Source organism: Peromyscus maniculatus, chromosome 8 (genome assembly GCF_049852395.1).
Source record: "Peromyscus maniculatus bairdii isolate BWxNUB_F1_BW_parent chromosome 8, HU_Pman_BW_mat_3.1, whole genome shotgun sequence".
Classification (NCBI taxonomy): Eukaryota; Metazoa; Chordata; class Mammalia; order Rodentia; family Cricetidae; genus Peromyscus; species Peromyscus maniculatus.
The window spans coordinates 4,431,369-4,451,572 of NC_134859.1; the positions used below are offsets into that span (position 1 = coordinate 4,431,369).

The 20,204-nt window shown below is 51.9% G+C and overlaps 1 protein-coding gene across 1 annotated transcript in view; it reads left to right on the forward strand.

Annotated features, from left to right (window-relative positions):
- LOC107402064 (uncharacterized) overlaps positions 1-20,204 on the forward strand; it is a 130,204-nt gene that overhangs the window by 33,147 nt on the left and 76,853 nt on the right. The window contains exons 16-27 of the mRNA XM_076577794.1: positions 1,663-1,845; positions 5,677-5,832; positions 6,917-7,101; positions 7,663-7,845; positions 8,038-8,126; positions 8,439-8,525; positions 12,459-12,622; positions 13,890-14,049; positions 14,227-14,306; positions 17,038-17,224; positions 18,168-18,323; positions 18,811-18,944. Coding sequence (XP_076433909.1) covers positions 1,663-1,845; positions 5,677-5,832; positions 6,917-7,101; positions 7,663-7,845; positions 8,038-8,126; positions 8,439-8,525; positions 12,459-12,622; positions 13,890-14,049; positions 14,227-14,306; positions 17,038-17,224; positions 18,168-18,323; positions 18,811-18,944 — 1,764 coding nt within the window. The remainder of the gene's footprint in view (positions 1-1,662; positions 1,846-5,676; positions 5,833-6,916; positions 7,102-7,662; positions 7,846-8,037; positions 8,127-8,438; positions 8,526-12,458; positions 12,623-13,889; positions 14,050-14,226; positions 14,307-17,037; positions 17,225-18,167; positions 18,324-18,810; positions 18,945-20,204) is intronic.

Sequence of the window (20,204 nt, forward strand, 5' to 3'; positions counted from 1 at the left end):
AGCACATAATGTGTGTGCATGTGTACGGATGTGGGCACACACATATAAATGCGCACATATGCTGGCGCACAGCTTGCTTTCTCTTTTGTATCTTAAAATATTGATTTATTGTCAGGGGTAGAGCATATGGGCACCGCTTCATGCATGTGGAGGGTGGGAGTCCAGTATCTCCTTCCAATGGGTTTGAGGGATAGAACTCACGCCATCAGCCAAGGCTGCAAGCCCCTTTACCTGCTGGACCGTATCACTGGCTCGGACTGTCTCCCTTTTATTCAGACCAGATTTCAGCCCGTAGATCGGAGCTACTTTAGAGTGGGTCTTCCTTTCTCTCTTTAGCTCTTTGGAAACACCTGATGGAGGGTCCCGAGGTGTGTTTCCATGGATGGTGACTCTAGGCTTAGTCAAGGTGACCTGTGCAGAGCTGAGGTCAGAGAGTGCCTGCTGAGCAGGGTGCTAGTGAGTGCAAAGGTCCCAGGAGAGAAGGGAGAGTGGTGTTCTCAAGGACGGGGGGGGGGGGGGGGGGGGGGGGCGGCAGAGTGGAGGGGTGGGGGACAGGGGGGAGCAGAGTGGAGGGGTGGGGGACGGGGGGAGCAGAGTGGAGGGGTGGGGGACGGGGGGAGCAGAGTGGAGGGGTGGGTGGGGCACAGAGGGGAGCAGCATGTGTGAAACAGCCCTTACTTGTCACCATGAGGGATGCACGAATGTGCGGCAACAGTGGAAGACAGACAATTTCTTTCTTCTATCCATTCATCTGTTCATCCCTCCCTCCCTCCCTCCCTCCCTCCCTCCCTCCCTCCCTCCCTCCCTCCCTCTCTCCTTCCCTCCCTCCCCTCTTATGGTGCTGGAGCAGGAACCCTAGTGCATGCTAGGCAAGCTCTCCAACTTAGTGGGAGAGGAGAGGGAAGACCTCTGAGGTTGGTGTCCTGGGGGTTGTTGTGATGTCCTGACATTTGGCCCCAAGGCCCTGGAGTCTGTGTGCAGGTCGAGTCCTCTGTGCTCTCTCAGCCCTTCCTGGTTGAGAGAGACCAGAGCCTGTCACCCAGACACTGCTGGCTGGGGTAGCACCCCTGTGATTTTTCTCCAACACTATCAAGAGAGCTGGATGGCAGGAGAGAGGGAGAGGAGGTGAAAAGAAGGGAAACCAGGTGTCTGGGTGGGGGGCGGGAGGAAAGAAGATGGACAGGTGGGTGGACGGCTCATAAATGTGCAGAAGGAGGAGAGGTGAGGGAACAGGCATGAAGGATGCTCTATGGGAGGAGACCCAGAGGAAGGGCTCATCGTTCATCCACCAGCTTCTGAGAATCATCCGGACTAGTGGATGCCTCATGGATAATTCCTGAGTCCCCAGACCCCTCAAGGGCATTCCCATGACTGGGTCAGGGTGTTATCTTATTGTTGTGTGCTGGAAACCCAGGTGGGGGTGTGTGGCGTGGGATGGGGATATGAGGAGGGCTTCCCAGAGGAGGTGGTATTTGAAACCCCCAAAGAATCCATAAGAAATTTTGCCTGAAAATTTCAAGGTTGTGTCCTGTTTCCTGAGTCCCTAGGGAGCCCTGAGTGCTCCAGGCTAGCCTCCTGGGTCCCTGTTCCCAGTCTGTAGGAGTACCCTTGATTACCTGTATGACTGGGTTACTCATTCATGAACCTGGTTTCTCTCTCTAGCTGGGACTCCAGCTGGAAAATGCTGAAGACATCATCCACAGTCTACTGGGCCCCAAATCCTTCTGGAGGCAGGAAGAGAAGAGAGAGGCTGAGCCAGAGAATTCTTGGGGGCCAGAGCCAGACCTGGACAGCTCTGACTGTCCGGGAGAAAGATCCAGAAAGATGAAGGACCTCCAGGAGAAGGTAATAAGTCTGGTGTGCTCTGACCACACTGTCCCCCACCCAGTGACCCAGATGCCAGCATGGGCTCCTGGGAAGACTGTAGGTGTCCATGCATCCCTTGTGGACATCTGCTGCCCAGGTCTACCTGGTGCCAAAAGGTGTTTGTCTGAGTGTAACCTCTACACAGGAAAGTCCCAAAGCCCCACCAGGATGTGTCTCCACCTCTGTGCACCAGTGAGGCCAGTACCCCAGAGAACCTTCTCTTCTAGTCAGTACCCATCCCTAACCAAGGTGACCCCTGGTCTAACTTCTGATGGCACCAATCACTCCTGGTTTTTAAAATTAGTGTTTTAAAGCTGGTGCAGAGGCAGGCACCTGTAACCCCAGTGCTGGGGTGGTGAGACCAGCACTGAGTGGCTAGACGGCCTCGCCCAGTCAGGAAGCTCCAGCTTCAGTGAGAGGCTCTGCCTCAAAGAATAAAGTGGAGAGCAGTTGAAGAAGACATCTGATGTTGACCCCTGGCTTACAAGTGCATGTATGCATGCGCGCGCGCGCGCACACACACACACACACACACACACACACACACACACACACACACACTGACCTGAGAGTACTGGTGTCACCCTCACCAGAAAGCTGATGACTGTCATGCTCACAGGAGCCTTTTTGATTTTTTTCTTTGAGATAGTTTTTCTCTGTAGCCCAGGCTGGCCTCCAACTTGGAATCCTCCTGCCTCAGCCTCTTTGTTGATGGGCTCACAGTGGAGGCCTACCATGCCCATCTTACACACATCTTCATCTTCTACAATACTCTTCCCCCTGTCCTGCTCCCGCTCTGGGAGCTATTGAGCAGCTGTGTGCTGCTGTAGACTGTTGGCGTTTCCTCAGATGTCACATAAATTTCAACATGTATTTAAAGCTTGCACTCACTCTAGCTTGGTTTCATTCATCCAGGGCTGTGTGGCGCCCCCTGCCCCTGCCCAGGGCTGGGGGTAGAACCCAGGGCTGTGTGGTGCCCCCTGCCCCTGCCCAGGGCTGGGGGTAGAACCCAGGGCTGTGTGGTGCCCCCTGCCCCTGCACAGGGCTGGGGGTAGAACCCAGGGCCTTTCCCATGCTAGGAAAGCACTCTACCGCTGAACTACTCCAGCCTCCCCCCTTTCCTCCCTCCCTTCCTCCCTCCCTCCCTCCCTCCCTCCCTCCCTCCCTTCCTTCCTTCTTCCTTCCTTCTTCTCTTTTCCTTTTTTAAAGACAGGTCTGACTATGCAGCTTAGGTTGACTCCAAACCCTCTTGGGCTTGAGCTGGCCTGGAACTTACTTTTTAGCCCATGTGTGTGTATGTGTGCATGCTCACAAGCACATGGCACAAAATGTGTGTGGAGGTCAGAGGACCACTTGTAATTGTTGGTCCTCTCCTTCCACCACGTGGATGGGGTCATCAGCATGGCTGCAAGTGCCTGAGCCATCGGGCCAGCCTTGAGGACAGTTCTGCTAGCCAGGTGTCTTCTTTGGTGAAATGTATATACAGATATTAGATATATTTTATTTTATTGGCTTATTTTCTCCCCTTCCTTCCTTCCTTCCTTCCTTCCTTCCTTCCTTCCTTCCTTCCTTCCTTCCTTCCTTCCTTCCTTCTTTTTTTTGACAAGGTTTCTTTGTGTAGCCCTGGCTGTCCTGGAACTCACTCTGTAGACCAGGCTGGACTTGAACTCACAGAGATCTGCCTGCCTCTGCGTCCTGAGTGCTGGTGTGTGCCACCGCTGTCTGGTTGGGTTATTTTTTTTTTTACAGGGTTTTGGGAATTTTTTATTTTAGAAATAACTCCTGTTATCAGATATGTGACTTGGAAACACTATCTCACAGTTTATGGTGTGTCTTTTTATTCTCTTCTAGTGGGAATGGTTTTGTTGTTTAATTTGGGGTTTTCTTTCACTTTTCTGTATATGTGTGTGTGTGCATGCATGGGTATGTAGATGTATGTGCTTGCATGTGTGTGCATGTGTATTTGTGCATATGTGTGTGTGCATGTGGATGTGCATGTGTTTGTGTGTGCATGTGTTGACCCTGAGCATCTTCTTCCATCACGTGTCTACCTTATTTTTTAAATTAAGTTCATATTGGAGTGTTCACCTGTATGTATGTGTGTGCACCATATGTGCAGTAGCCATAAAGGTCAGAAGAAGGCATCAAATCCCCTGGAACTGGACTTCCAGAGAGTTCTTGGCCTCCATGTGGATGCTGGAACTAAACCTAGTGCTCTTAGCTGCCTAGCCATCTCTCCAGCCCTCTACCTTATTTTTGGGGACACAGCTTCTCTCTGACCCTGGAGCTCACCTGCTCCCCTAGGGCGGCTGGCCCAGGTGTTCTCCGGACTCTGCCTCCCCAGCACAGGGATTAAGGGGCACAACTGAATGCTGGGGACCCAGACTCAGGTCTTTCTTTTCGGCTCTGACAAGCACTTTCTTGACCGAGTCATCTCCCAGCCCCTGTGGTATTTTAAAATTTTTGTTTTATTTTATTTGAAATAAAATGTAACCCAGGCTGGCCTCACACTGACAACCCCTGCCCTCCACCTCTCCAGTGCATGCTGGACCCCTAGCACCACGTAAAGACAGACGTGGAGGTGATGCTAGCACTCGGTAGATGGAGGCAGGAGGATCAGAAGTTCAAGTTTGAGGGCAGCCTGGGTTACATGAGACCATATCAAAAGATAAAATGAAATGAAAAGTTGTGCTGTGAGGGACCTGGGTGTGCTTTTGTGGTATGTGTGTGCATGTCTGAGGGCATGTGCCTTGTAGTTGGAAGCCTGTCTTCAGTTGAGTGATCAGGTCCATTGCTAATTATTGTCCCAGCAGAGACTCTGGGCACAGGTTCTCATGTGTATTCTGGAGGGTGGGGACCATGGTGGGCATGCACTCTGCCTGCAGCATTTGCTCTTGTAAAATGCCATGTCTGTGTACATCTGAGAGCCAGCAGCGTGGGTGGCTTGGGTGTGTACTGACATGTTTATACATAGACCAGATATTAGCCCAAAGCCCAGGTGGGCTAGGAATAAACACTTCTTTCTAGCTGGGCATGGTGGCATATGCCTGTAACCCTAGCACTGAGAAGTCGGAGGAGTTTTCAAGCAAACCTCAGCCCACGATGGGTTGGAGCCTGTCTGGGCTACTTGGGACCCTCTTCAACAAAAACAAAACAAACATTTTTGTCTTCGAATGCACTCTCTGTAGTCTGTTTTCATTTCCTCATGTTTCATACTCACATGCCAAGATGTATTTTGCTAAGACAAAGAGAGTAACAACAGATACCTGATCTCCATGTTGGCAAGACCACAGGGCGGGCAGGGACGGTGGTGAACAGAAGAACAGCCACCCACACACCGGCAGCTGCCTCTTGGCTCTGGTCAGCCCTTACTGAGGGGTGGTAGACAAACCAATATTTCTGTTCTAAGAAGCCATGGGTTTGGATTCTATATAAAACCTCCTAACTTTCAGTGTTAGGAATAAAGTCTACATCATAGCCTGAGGAATGATGAGGGACTAGGCGACCATGTGGACCCGAGTGCCACTCAGGTGGCTGGGCTGGATCCTACAGGGGCTGAAGGGAAGCAGGGAAAAGCAGCTGCAGTTCCGAGCCGGCTCATCACAGCTCATTCATGCTGGCTTCATGTTCACACCTGCACTGGGCCATGGACACTACTGTGCATGTCGGAGAACATGCGTGGGAGAGAGTGTCTGGTGGGCTGGGCCCCACACACCCTTGGCCTTTCTAGCAGCCCACCCTTCCTCCTACTCCAGAAGCTTTGCCTGGCTCACCCTAAGTTTCTCCATCTTCATTCCGGTTCTTTCTCAGGTAGCCCGGTGGTACGGGGCAAGACCAGCACCAAGCTGCCGGCTGAGTGTCAAAGTGTTCGGGCACGAGCTGAGCTCCCTGGACTGTGGGCCTCTGGGGGACCACAGGAGACGCTGGTCTCTGCACCTGGCTGAACTTGCCATGACGTTCCTCAAGGTACTCCCTGTCCAACCCCTGTCCCTGACCCCTCTCCCGTGACTCCTGCCGCTACTCCCTGTCCTCAGCCCTGCACTGTAGTTGTTTTTTTATTTTTTATTTACTCTTTAGTTCTTTGGGGACCCACCACCCAGCTCCCAAATAAATCAGAGTCTTATTCTTTCTTATGTACGCTCGGCCTTAGCTTGGCTTGTTTCTAGGCAGCTTTTCTTAACTTAAATTATCCTGTCTACCCTTCGCCTCTGGGCTTTTACCTTTCTCTATTTCTGTAAGTCTTCTCTTTCTTTCTTATTCCGTGTCTGGCTGTGTAGCTGGGTGGCTGGCCCCTGGAGTCCTCCTCCTTCTCTCACTCCCAGATCTTCCCTCTCCCCAGATTTCTACTTCTATTTATCATAAAAGTATTCTACAGCACCGTGCCCTGCCTCGTGTCTCTGTCTCCATCCCCTTCCCTCTGCCTCTGCTTACAGTTCTCTGATCTGAGTCCTACCCCTGTTCCCCTACCCTTTGACCCTGGGACATGAAATTTAGGGTCATACCTGAGCACAAGGCCTTCCCCACACCACCTCCCACTTTGGGCCTGTTGTGGGTCTTGCCATGGTCTTGACAACTGATTCAGACATAGAGATATTCAGCTCTTTTTATCTTTTTAGTGCTGGGGGTGGGGTGCAGGGCTCATGCAGGCTAGCCAAGCTCTCTGCACAGAGCCATCCATACCCCAGTCTTGAGACAGAGATATTAAATAAAGCAGCATGTTTCCTTCAGAGGGCCCACGCTGACTAAGTTAGTGCCCAGGTCTGCTTAGGACACACTGAGTGCTGTGTCACTGGTTGTCCGAGACACCTGCTGTGCCCACCTTCCTTTCTGGCCTTTGATCAATAAGCAGACCTTTGCATTCCCAGGGTGGCTCTACTCCTGCGGGCTATGTGGCCTTGGGCCAACCATTCATGTCCATGGCCTCATTCCCCTCACCTGTATCTCTGGAATGACTTGTATTTGGAGGAAAAGTGGGTATCCTGTGCCCCATGCTAAGATCACCTGTCCCTAGCCATGGCTGTGGGTTGTCACTATGGTTCTCTGACCACAGGGGCAGGAGATGCAGGTGACCCGGAGGCTGAATCTGGCTGTGGGGGAGCTCTTCTTTCCCACAATGTCTGGCATTCCAGCCAGGCTCACCATACACGCCTTGGCCACTGTCAGCATCCATGTCCAAGGGGTGGCTGACTTTCAGCAACTCTCAGATTTCTCCCTGAGGGGTTACATCAAGCCCAGGTAACAGACTTCTCCAAGTTGGGGTGAGTAGGGGATTGAGGATGTGGGGTACTGGGCATCCATCATCCGGGCTGTGGGAAGTATCCATTCCACAGCCATCCTGTCAGCCTGGGGCTGCACAGGGGGTCGGGCCACACCGTCTCTAGTCACATCACCACATTCTGCCTCCCAAGGGAGGTGAGAGGAGCCAAACCCCAGTGACCACGGAGCAAGGAGGGCAGGTCCTTCTTTAACCCACTGTTAGTGAGGAAACAGATTCAAATGAGGTTGCCACAGGACCAGGCCGTGTGGTCTGGAAGCGGGTAACGGAATGCATGTAAGTCATGGTCTCATTTCTGGGCGGTCTGCCCCACCACCCAGCCAAGCAGTCTGTGGGTTCTGAGTATAACTGAGAACACGGACAACACATCCTCTACTGGGCGGGGGTGGCTGAAGCGTCCTGGCTGTGTCCTGAGCCCCTCGGAGGCTCAGCATCTCCATCTGTACAATGGGCTGGTGACAGCGAGGACTGGATGGTGGCCCAGAGGGTGCAGGCACCAGACCTTGTCCCTCCTCCCTCAGTGTCCTCCTTCAGGTCTCGGCTCAGATGGGCACCGCAGGGACCCTGGGGCAGGCCGGGCTCAGGTGGTTGACCCGTGTCCGTGGCACCGCCAGCCTAGACGGTGGGATCCAAGCGAGGAAGGGTCAGAACCTCAGAGTGCATCTGAATGCCCCAGAGGACTCAGTGGAGCTACTCAGCTTCAGGTGGGGGCCTTCACCACCGGGAGACCGGGAAGTGGGCGGAGTCTGCAAAGGGGGTGGGGGATGGGGGTAAGCTGCTTATGGGAAGAGATGAGGTAGGGGGCCTTCATGGAGGAGGGGCTGGGTGGGGCAGGTTGCCGGGGAGTGGCCTGCATGTGACAAGGACAATTTGTCAAACTCATCCTCTTCCACTAGCTCCAGGCTGTATCTTGTCACCGGGGACAGTGTGAAGAACCTAAGTGAAGGTCACGGCTTCTCTGAGTCCCGGTCCTGTTCCCATGAAGGTAGGCAGCGGGCCTCTGGTTCTCGGCCTGAGATGGGTGTCCTGGGTGTGGTGGACGACCTCCAAACTCCTCCCCAAAAGTATCTGTGTCACCGACATTTAGTCCCCTAACAACCTGGCCTCTAGTCTTGCACCCTGGGAAAAACCAAAGTCACTATGAAATGTACAGAGGTGTCTGATGAACTTTTGTTTATTTGTGATGAGGGCTTATGTAGCCCAGGCTGGTCTCAAAGTCATGAGCAGCAGAACTGAGCCTCCTGCCTCCAAAACTCGGCTTAAGGGGAAAATGGCCTATTCTGGCTCACATCTTCAGGGGATCACTTCACCATGGCGGGCAAGGCGCGGCCACAGGAGCGGGAGGCCACTGGCAGCGACACACCTGCAGTCAGGACACAGAGGGGTGAATGCTGCTGCTCGGTTCTCACTCTCCTTCTATTCAGTCCTGGGCCCACAATGAGGGTGGGGGTTCCTTCCTTCATTAACCTAATCTGGAAGACCCCTCACAGACTCGCCCAGAGGCTAACCTAATCTACACAGAGGCTAACCTAATCTACACAATACCTTATAGACCAGACTTGCCTCCCAAATGATCCTGATCCTGTCAAGTTGAAGCATTGACTATTACACAACTGAGCTACATCCCCAGTCACATTATAGATATATGTATACACACACACACACACACACACACACACATATGTATATATATTTTTTGAGACAGCCTGGGCTGGTCTCTAACTCTTTATGTAGCCAAGGATGACCTTGAACTCCTGGTCCAGATTTTGTTTTTGAGTAGCGTGGAGGAGGACTAAGAGATTAGAGACAGGATTAGCGACTAGAGACAGAGCATGTTTCTAGGCACTTTCTTTTCTTTTCTTTTTATCCTTTTAATTTTTTCCTTGGGTGCTTTTTTTTCCTTTGTTTAAAAAATTGTTACCTGTTTATTTATTTGTATGTGTGTGTGGCTACGACTTAGGGGAGTCTCTTCTCTCCTCCCATGTGAGTTCTGGGGACAGAACTGAGGTTGATGGGCTTGGCAGCAAGCACCTTTACCTACTGAGCTGTCCTGCCTGCTCTCCCTCCTCCCCTCCCTCCTCCTCTCCCGCCTCCCTTCCTTCCTCCCCTGCCTTCTTTTTAAAGCTAGTTATTTGAAGTGACATTATTGCTTGAATGTACAAGACAAATTTACGGCACTAGTGGAGACTCATTTTCCTGGGGGTGGAGAGGATGCACCTGACTCCAGTAACGAGCCAATCGGTTCCTCAGAGGCCGGGATCGGATGGGAGTCAGCTCCTCCTTCCTCTAAGAGGATCGGATGGGAATTAGCTCCTCCTTCCTCTAAGAGGATCGGATGGGAGTCAGCTCCTCCTTCCTCTAAGAGGATCGGATGGGAGTTAGCTCCTCCTTCCTCTAAGAGGATCGGATGAGAGTCAGCTCCTCCTTCCTCTAAGAGGCATGGGAGGAGCAGCTGCTTTTTGTTGTTGTTGTTTTGTTTTTCGAGACAAATTTTCTCTGTGTAGCCCTGGTTGTCCTGGAACTTGCTTTGTAGACCACTCTGGCCCCGAACTCACAGAGATCCATCTGCCTCTGCCTCCCAAGTGCTGGGGTTAAAGGCGTGCGCCACTCCATCCAGCTGTAGCTGCTTTCTTTATGACAGGAACCACCAGTCCAGGAGGGGGTCCGTCCTTTCTTGGCCAGTTTGTTAACCTCTGCTTCAGCCAAGTGGGGATGCTACCAGGACCACGGGCCAAGCAGACTGGGCTAGACCATTCTTAGGAGTGTGCATGGTTTAAAGGTCCTGGGGAGACTGAAGCCTTCAGAGCAGAGCCTCTCTTTAGATCCTTAGAAGAAGGGAAAGAAAAAGACATTTCTTTAAAATGGCAGTGACATCAGAATTCCTCTGGCAGGCCTAGTTTATTGGCCATCAAGAACAAGAATATATTCTGTGGTGGTTTAATGAGAATTGGCCCCCAGAGGCTCACACATTTGAGTGCATATTCCAGGTTAGCATAATTGTTTAGGAAGAATTAGGAGGTGTGGTCTTGTTAGAGGTGGTGTGTCACCAGGGGCTGACTTTGAGGTTTCAAAAGCCCCCCCCTCATTCTCACTTAGTGTTTTCCCTCCTCTCTCTCTCTCTCTCTCTCTCTCTCTCTCTCTCTCTCTCTCTCTCTCTCTCTCTCTCTCTCTCTCTCTCCTCTCTGCCCTCAACTTGTGGATCAGGATGGAAGCTCTTGGCTGCTGCTTTAGCACCATGCCTGTCCCCCTGCTATCATGATGATTGTGAACACTAACACTTGGACTCATGAAACCCCAAATTAAATGCTTTTTTAAATCAGTTGCCTTGGTAATGGTGTCTCTTCACAGTAATAGAAAAGTAACTAAGAGTCACTAAACCATGAACCATCCAGAGGTTCCCAAGTCAGCAGTGACTCCTGCCCTAGCTTTCATCCACCCTTGGATGTTGCTGTCTTGCACAAAGCTGTAACAGTTAAAGGTGTGGATGAAGTAATAATCATCACTGACCTTGGCACCAAGAGAACCAAAGTTCAGCAATGCAGGTCAAGACAGCACACCTCTGGGAACACACCCAGAGGAAGCTCAGAGGGAAGCCCTCACAGGTCACCTGGAGGAGGAGGCTCTCAGTGTGCTAAAACTCCAGCCCAGCTTGACACAAATGACCTGTGGGCTGTGAAGGGACTTGGAACAGGTGAAAACTCTCATTGTAAAAGAAACCAGAGAAATGAAGAGTCTACAGAGAAGGTCTGGAAAAAGATCTGGCCAAAGATACTGCCTCAGAGACATCTAGACTTGCAGAAAAAATAAAAAATGGCATTGTTTTCTCTTGCTCAGGGTGACCGTTGTGAGGATTTGAGTGGGAATCAAGATTTGGCTGATGCGGATGCCAGGGCTTCGCATGACGCTGGAGAAAGGAGGGGGATTGGTGTGCATTTGTTAGTGCAAGCCTGGGCTAGAGGCTATGCCGGTCTTTGCAGAGTATTTCAGAATTATGCTGACTCAGTGAGCACAGCATGAAGAGTTCTGGGTCTGGAATAGGGGCGCCTCACAGCCATCATGAAGTACGCCACAGCATCCTAGCTTTCTTTACCACGGAACCTCATTAACTCACCGTTGATCAAAATTATGAATCCTATTCTGAAATCAACACAAATTGTATCAAAGCGTTTTGCCAGAAGATGTATTGAATCTTTCTTTGCAAGCCATTCTGAGAGGAGACTGAGCAGATCCCCGTGGCTGTGTGTGGAGGAAGCTTGGCGTCCTCCAGAGCACAGAGGCATTCCAGTCAGAGCATCCATTCCATCACACAGGCTTCAACAGGAGAGTTCCTTCCACATATTACTGTCGAGTTACCTGCTTTCTGAAAAATACAGCCTATAAGTCATTTTTACATTACAGCTCTGTGCAATAGAGATGAAATTTTGTTTATTATGTTTATCCCAAGCTATAAACCCCATAAGCAAGTCATTTTGGTACATTCCAGAGAAAGATATTTATGTAGCTTAAAATAAAAAATAATTTTATAAGAAAAAAATGGTTCAGGGGCTGGATGTGGTGGCGAATGCCTTTAATCCCAGCACTCGGGAGGCAGAGGAAGGCAGAAATCTCTGAGTTTGAGGCCAGCCTGGTGTATAAAGTGAGTGAGTTCCAGGACAGTCAGGGCCACACAGTGAGATCCTATCTCACACAAAAGGAATCATCCTGGGGCTGGAGAGAGAGCTCTGTGGTTAAGAGCACTTGCTGTTGTTGCAGAGAACTGGAGTTTGGCTCCCAGCACCCACAGTGGGAAACTCACAACTGCCTGTAATTCCACCTCAAGGGGAACAGACGCCCTCTTCTGGCCTCTTTGGGTACCTGCACTCACATGTTCATACACACAGACAAAAAATTACACACACACACACACACACACACACACACACACACACACACATCATTAAAAATAATTAAAAGCTGCATTAGTGGTTCTAGTGTGCTTGTTTTTGCCTTCTACAGCACCCCTGAATTGAGGGGGAGGCATTAGGGAATGGCTAGTGAAACTTCAGGTTGCTATAACTGGCATTGGTGGTAGTTCCTGGCATTGGTAAAGGTCAGGAATGCTATAGAACATTGTGTAATATATATGATACTCTCAAGAGATTACTGGGCTTCATGTGTCAACAGTGTGCTGAGGCCGAGGAGCCCTGGCCTATGCAGTCCTGTCTCTCGGGATTAATGTCTATACAGCACTGGTCCTCAGAAGGATGCTAACATGGGTGGCTGGGACCACACCCTGCCCTCTCTGCTAACCACAGCTGTCACTCAACTGTCTTTGCAGCGTCCCAAGCCTGGGGTTTGCAGCTGTGTACTAATGTGGCCTGGCCAGGGCCCGGTCAGCCCTCCCTGCTCTCCGTACCTGTGTTCGCGAATTTGATTCTGAAGAAGCAGGACCCAGGACTTCAGCTGTACCTGCTGGAAGCTGCCTACACCCTCCATTTCCAGGTGGGCAGTGTGGAGTGGCCCCTTCCCTCCCATCTGGCTTGTGGATCCCCCATGCATATCAGCACCAAGAATTTGGCCACAAAGACCCAGGTTTGGACTCTGAGGCTTTGAGCTGGCTCCCTGCTGCTGCTGCAGGACCTTTGCACACACTGACTCTCTGCCTAGCACCATTTAACTCTGACTCGATGTGTCAAGCACATTCCTGTGCCCAGACCTTTGCACTGGCTCTCTCCTGTGCCTGAGACACTCTTTCTTCCAATGCCAGGTAACCTCATATTCTGTATTCTCTCAGGCATCCTCACAGGCCATTAAAGATAGTCCATCTCCACCACCTGACCTAAAACACATGTTCCTCCCAGGACCACTCAGGTACCCACATGACCAAGATTTCTGGCTGCTCTCTTACCTGGTTCTGTGTCTGGTTGTTGTGTGCCCCCAACTCTGGGGTGTCAGGCCCCAGGGGCAGGAGCTTTGCACACTTAGGGCTCTCCATGCTTCAGGCTAGCCTCACAAGAAGTGCCAAATGAGTGGACAGGGATGTGGTATTTTATTTGACTTGTTTGCAGTGTAGGGGGAGGAGCTGGGGCCTTGTACATGCACGCAAGGCCTGCAGGGTCCCTCTGAGCCTCACCCTGACCCTGGCTCTGGGTTCTAGAAGCAACTTAAGTCAAAGCTGCTTTTCTCAGAGCTTCATATGCAGTAGCTTGGGGTAGAGGAAGTTTGTTAAACAAAGGCCCTTGGGCCAAGAGAAGGCCAGGAAAGATAGATGCTGAACTTGGCTTCACCAACCCTCGCCCTCAGATTCTGGAGCAGAGTTGGTAGCAGCAAGCAAAAGATGGTAGAGTTTTGACTCCAGAACACAGGGTTGTGTCCTGGGGATTGCAGATGTCCCCTGTGCATAGCAAAGTGTGAGAAAGAGGAGGGACCCGAACAGGACTAGTCTAGGATGAGACAGCATTGATAGGATGCTGGAGTTGTGTACTGCAGAAGCCTCATCCTTGGTCATTTGCCCTGTCAATCAAGACCTGGAGAAGCTTGGGTGTAGCTCAGTGGGAGAGCATTTGCCTAGCATGCAACAAAGCCTTGGACTCCAACACTGAGGGAAAATCAAAAGTCCTGCGCCAGGCTGTCCTAAAACCCGCCCCTCCCGCGCTGCCGTTCAGAGCCCGGGAAACGCCTGCTGGGCTTGTTCCTGCAAGGGTAAGAGGCCCTGTTTCAGAAGAGGAGCGGTGGGCTTCTCTCCTCAGGACCCTCATTGTGTTTGCAGAAGGACAGTTGGCTCCCTGAAGAAGCCACAGCCCACCTCTTCATGGGTACACCCCAGTCAGGTGTGGCCAGGGACGTGGGCGTGGACATCAGCTACAGTGTGCCGCAGAGGACGTGTCGGCTCAAGCTGCTGCACCCCAAAAAGAAAATTCAGCTGGATGGTGAGGACAGCATTCTCCCTGGTCACCTGACCCCTTGGCGGCAGCAGCGTGGGCAATGTGCCTGCCACCCATTCACTCCTGGGTTCCAGAGCAAGAGCCGGTCCCTTTGATGGCTCAGGGGATAGAAGATGGGCTGGAAGGTGGAGCCCCAGCCCCTGAACTTGGCCTTGTCCCCAGGTAAGATGGAGGTTCTCAAGAGTACACGCATGGGCCATCTGGAGCTGGTACTCGACGACAAGGATGTCTATTACGTCAAGGTTTGCTCTGTGTTCTTGGCACACCTGCATCAGCCCCATTCCCGGGTCTCCCTGCCCCAGCCAGTGACCTGGTCCAACAAAGCCCCCATCCCACACTGATGTGAAAAAAATGAGTGGAATCAATAATAGAAAGTGTGGGGGCTGGGGATTGCTCAACAATTCAGAGGACCAGCACCCACATCCAGTGACTCACAGCTGCCCATAACTCCAGTTTCAGAGGATCTGACACCCTCTTTTGACTTCTTGGGAACCTACATACATGTGCACATACACGTAATAGATCCATGCACATAAACAGATAATAAATCTTTAAAAGAAGACTAATAGAAGTTTTCACAAGTTCAGAGTAGAGAAAGATATTAAAACAAGTTAAACAGCCCACACCCAGGTTTCCTGATGTCAGGCTGAGGTCCCCAGAACTGGGTGACTTAACACAGTGTATCGGCCATTAGCTCTGAAGGCCAGTTGGGAACGTGAGCAGGGCTTTTCTGGGGAGGCTGTGAAGGAAGGAGTCTGCGTTCCCAGACCTGTGGGTTCTACCTGTAGAATTCCTCAGCCCAGAGATGGCTTCCTCCCTTTTTGGTCAAACTGTCTCCCCTCTACAGGTCATTTCAAATTGCCTCTTTTTAGGGGACACCTGTCATACTGGATTCAGGCTAATAACCTCTTTTCATGCCACCAGATACAAAGACCCTGTTGCCAGATGAGGTACCCCTCACCTCTGACCTGCACCCTCATCACCACCTCTGACCTGCACCCTCATCACCAGCTCTGACCTGCACCCTCATCTCCACCTCTGACCCACACCCTCATCATCACCTCTGACCCGCACCCTCATCATCACCTCTGACCCACACCCTCATCACCTCTGATCTGTACCCTCTCCACCACCTCTGACCCGCACCCTCTCCACCACCTACCTCTATCTCCTGAGTGCCCAGGAAGATGACTTCAGGTGCCTAGGCTAAGACTCCTCATTCTCAGTCCTGGGGTCTCAGCCTTCCGTGCCAGTGTGGGAAAGCCCCATGTGCTCCCAGGGTGCCCTCTGCAGCTCTCACACCTCTGACCCACTGCAGTAACGCCAGCAGCTAGAGTTATGGAACTCATTAGAGCCTGTTCTCATAGCTCCTAGGTCCCCACTTCACTGATTTCAGGAAGCCCCAGAGCAGAGGAGGAAACCGAGGCAGGCAAGCTCCTGAATTCAGGCAGCTGTGCTGGGTTCAGCGAGTTGATGGGGTGTGACATGTTGGGGATCATACATAGTGACTGGACTGGAGAGACCCAGCTGCCTGTCCCTTGATGCAGGAACTATGACTGGAGTCTCCTTCTGTGGGTGCCAGGTCTGGGATGTGCTGCCTCCCACAGCCCCTGATATAGAGTTGAGATTGCCACCACTGGGACACACAGTGCATGGATTGCGTGTATTATTGTAAAATGGGAGTGTATGTATGCCTGAGTGAACACATGCACACACATGTATTCACATGCATGTACACATACTCACACATGTATAGACCTTGTTGTCTCTTATCTGTTTGTCTTGTGAAACAGGTCTCATTGTGTAGCCCAGGCTAACCTAGAACTTGTGATCCTCCTGTCTCTGCTTCTGGGACTACAGGCCTGTATCACTATGCCTGTCTGCTGCTACTTCCTCCTCTCCTTCATCTTCCTCCTCCTCCCCTCTCCATCCTCCTTCCCCCCTCCTCTTCTTTTTCAAAAAAAAAAAAATGCTTGAGTGTATGTATATGTAGAATGTTCATGTCTGGTGCCCTTGGCGACCAGAAGAAGGTATCGGATCCCCTGGAGCTGGAGTGACAGGCAGTTGTTAGCCACTCATGTGGGTGCTGGCACCAAACCCAGGTTCTCTGGAAGGGCAACAAGTCCTCTAACCACTGAGCAATCTCTCCTCAAACTCACTCTGTAGCCCAGGATGTTATCACGTTTACAATCCTGTTATCCACTGAGTTCCAGGACTGCAGTGCGCACCAGCACACCTGTCTCTGCTTTCCCAGCTCCTGTGGCCACTGACTACGAGTGGCCCCAGAGAGGCCCGTGGGACTACCCTTCAGCTGGGCACCTGCCATTGAGAGTGCTGGCCACCTCAAGGGTGGCCTCTGCTCCTGCCACGTTGTCCTTGTGCAGAGTCCTGATTCCTGTCCCTGATCTTAACATCTTAAAGAGGCCAGAATGGAGTCAGGAGGAGGACACTATAGGGACCCAGACTTCAAGACTGGGACAGAGGCCAGGGTGGCCAGAGGTCACAGAGGTACAAGATTCTAGGCACTGCCAGGGCAGCTGCTCTGTCCTCTAATGAGGTAAGGTGGGGCAGGGCAGGCGAGTCCCTCCTGCTTCCCCCTGACTATGGACTAGGGAACCTACTTCAAACAATTCAGGGTTTTAAAACCTAGGCCGAGGTCTGGGGATGTGGCTCAGGTGTAGCGTGCTTGCCTGCTGTGGGACAAGCTCTGGGCTTGATCCCCAGACCACATACACTGGCATGGTGGCACACACCTGTAATCCCGGCACTCAGAGGTTCAAGGCCATCCTCAGCTGCATAGGGAATTTGAGGCCAGCCTGGGCTACCTGAGACCCTGTATTAAAAAATGAGGCCAAAGTCAAAGCAGAAGGTCTTCAGTTAAGCTCCCTCCCACCCCCATCTGGTCAGAGCTCACAGGATCAGAGCCAGGACTGCTGGGCATGCTATCCCCAGGTGATGCTGGGACTTTTTCAGGGCCAGAGTGACCTGCAGCCAGAGTCAGGCAACAAGACCCAGCGGTTTGAGGCCCAGGTGGAGGCAAAGTTGGTGACAGCAGGCCGACCTATAGTCCTTGATGGGAGCATCACGTGGCAGGCAGGCAGCAGGCTGTCCATCTCTGCATCTCTGAGGCGCATGCTGAATGACCAGGCTCACTTAACAGGTAGTAGCCAGTACCCTTGTTCTGTGGTCAGGTTGGGGATGGACAGCCCAGTGTCCCTGTGTGACCCCCACCAGCTAAGCCTCCTTCACACTGATGTCCATCCAGGGGTACTGGCTCCTGTATGCTCCCGCCTACTTGCCTACTGACCTCCTTCTCCTTAGCCCACCCCAGGTACCCTAAAAAAGCAGCTTTCTAAGGCAACAGCTTTGGGACTGTTTTGACTCTAACCCACTGTGGGAAGCACATTTAGCTTCTGGACTTAGAACACGCATCATGTAGGTTTTGTTTTGTGATAGTCTGTTATGGCCCAGGCCGACTGCAGATCGCTGGGTAGCTGAGGAGGACCTTGAACTTCTGAGCCTCCTGTCTCTGTCTCCCAAGTGCTGGGATCACAGATGTGCACCACCACACTCAGGTTTCAGTGTGGAGAATCACACCCAGGGCTGAGTGCCACCTGAGCTAAGTCCCCAGGGTTCTGTCTGAGCACGTCCAGCCAGGTCTGATGAGAGTGTGGCCCTGGTGCTACTGTCAGCCTAGCCCTTGACGAGGCTCCTCGTGCTGTTCTGGAAGATTCCTGGGCTGGAGGAACTTGGGGCAGTGGCTGCAGGTTGCCTAGTGTAAGCATTTTGGGGTCCCATAGTATGGCTTAGCTCTGTGCACTTGGGCTGGTGGCAGACGTGCAGAGCTGAAAGTTCTAGAAAGTAGACATGCCCAGTCACCTGGACTGCACCGCTCTCTCCTCTCCTGGCCCGCTTAATGTCCACTTAGCAGGCTGCGACCTGCGGAGGAGGCACCGCGGCCCCGGATGGTGGAGATCACACTGTCTGGGCCTTACTGTCAATGCTCCGGAGGACAGGAGAGGCAGGGGTGGGGTCTCTGAGCCCCCAAGGTAGGGAGTGTGCTGGGGGACAGCCACCCATGCCTGTGGCCTACTGTCCCACAGTGTTGCTGGAGAAGAAGGCAGAGGCTGGGCTGCAGTCGGCCACCTTGGACATCCAGCTGCAGGTTCCAGGTGTGGCAGAACTCCACATGCAGGGCCTGCTGGAGCAGCATGGCCCTGTGGGAAGCAGCACCCTGAGGATCAAGTACGGCCTCCTGGGTACGGTACTGGGTGAGGTGGGAATGTGCCCTGCACTGTGACCTAAGATGCCACCTTCACCATGCTGCTGCCATTCTGCTGACCCTGCCCCAACCAGACACAGCTGTTAAACACAGACAACACAGTGTGCATTGGAGGGCTGCTCCCCTGTCCCTTTGAAAGCTGCATTAACAGGCTAGGGATCTAACTGGTAGAGTGCTTGCCCAGCTGCGTGGACCTCGGTTCCATCCCTAGCATTTAATAAACCATGTGTGGGGTCACAGGCCTGTAATCTGAGCACTTAGGAGGTGGAGACAGGAGAATCAGGAGTCCGAGGTCATCCTCAGTCACGTAGCCAGTCAGTGACCAGCTTAGTGCTTTTGTCTCCAAAAGCAGAATGGGGGTGGAGGCGGTGGTGTACTGCTTAGTCAGGCTGGAACTCACTCTCCTTGGAGCTTGGCAGAAATGCTGGGCAGAAGGAGGCAGGGCTCTGGGCTGACCCACACAGGTCAGACGAGGCGTGTTGCCCATGAGTGCAGTACCCACCAGAGGCTGAGGCTGGAGAATGGCCCCAAGGACACCCGTGAGTTGGAGCTGGCCCATGAGTTCCACTGCACACAGCTCCCGGTCATCAGTCACAAGGTTGGTGCCTGCGATTAAGGATTTCAAAGCCTGCCTTCATTCCTGGAGGGATGGGACAGCTCTAGGCTCTTTTCTGGGTTGCTTTTATTAAATACCTACTGTATACCCAGCCTGGAGCAGAGAGTCCTGGGGAGATAGCGTCGATCTTTGCATCTTGTCGATTGGCATAGGTAAAGTACCAGAGAAAACTAAAATCAAGGAAAGCATAATTGTTTGAATGGGGTGGGAGAGCTGAACACAGGCAAGCTTGCTTGTGATGGAGCTGGTGGGAAGGCTTCTCTGGTCAAGCAATGCTTCCACTGAAAATTAAAATATAAGGTCATTTTATCCCCACAGAAGTGTGTTCTGGGCAGAGGGGATGGTAAGTTCCAAGGTCCTGGGCAGGAGAGAGGGGAGAGGGGTCACGAAAGGTTGGCAGAGTAGCTAGATGGGAAACAGAAGGGGCATGGGGTGTTGCCTTTATTGTCTGGTGGTGGATATTTGTTTGTCTGGGGATTGAACCCAGGCCTCATACATGCTGGGTAAGTGCTTTTCCACTGAGCCACATTGCCAGATTGTCTTTATTAATTCACTTTCTTCTTCTTTATTTTTTATTTTTTAAGAGATTTTTTTTTCCTCTTCAATACAGGGTTTCTCTATGTAGCCCTGGCTGTCCTGGAACTCACTCTGTAGACCAGGCTGGTCTCAAATTCAAAGAGATCCTCCTGCCTCTGCCTCCCAAGTACAAGGCTTGCACCACCACCTGGATACTTTTATTAAAATTTTTAACCTTTATTTTTTATATGTATGAGTATTTTGCCTACATGTATGTCTGTGTACCACATGCATGCAGTGCCCATGGAAGCCAGAATCAAACATGGGTCCTGTGGAAGGGAAGCCAGTGCTTTTAACCAATAAGCCAGTTCTTCAGCCCCTATTTTTAATTATGTGTGCCCTTGTGTGGGTTTGTGCATGTGAGTGTAGTACCTGCATGGGCCAGAAGGGGGCGTTGGATCCTCTGGAGCTACGGTTGGTATGAGCTTCCAGATTTGGGTGCTGGGAACTGAACTAGGGTCCACTGGAGGGCAGCAAGTGCTCGCTCTTAACTGCTGAGCTGTCCCTGGACTACTACTTTCTATTTTGTTAAAATGTGACTGTGTATGTACACGTGTTTGCAGATGCTCAAGGGCCCCAGCAGAGGGTGTCAGGTCCCTCGGAGCTGGAATTACAGGTTTTAGGGAGCCACCTGATGAGGGTGCTAGGATTCTGGTCCTTGTAATC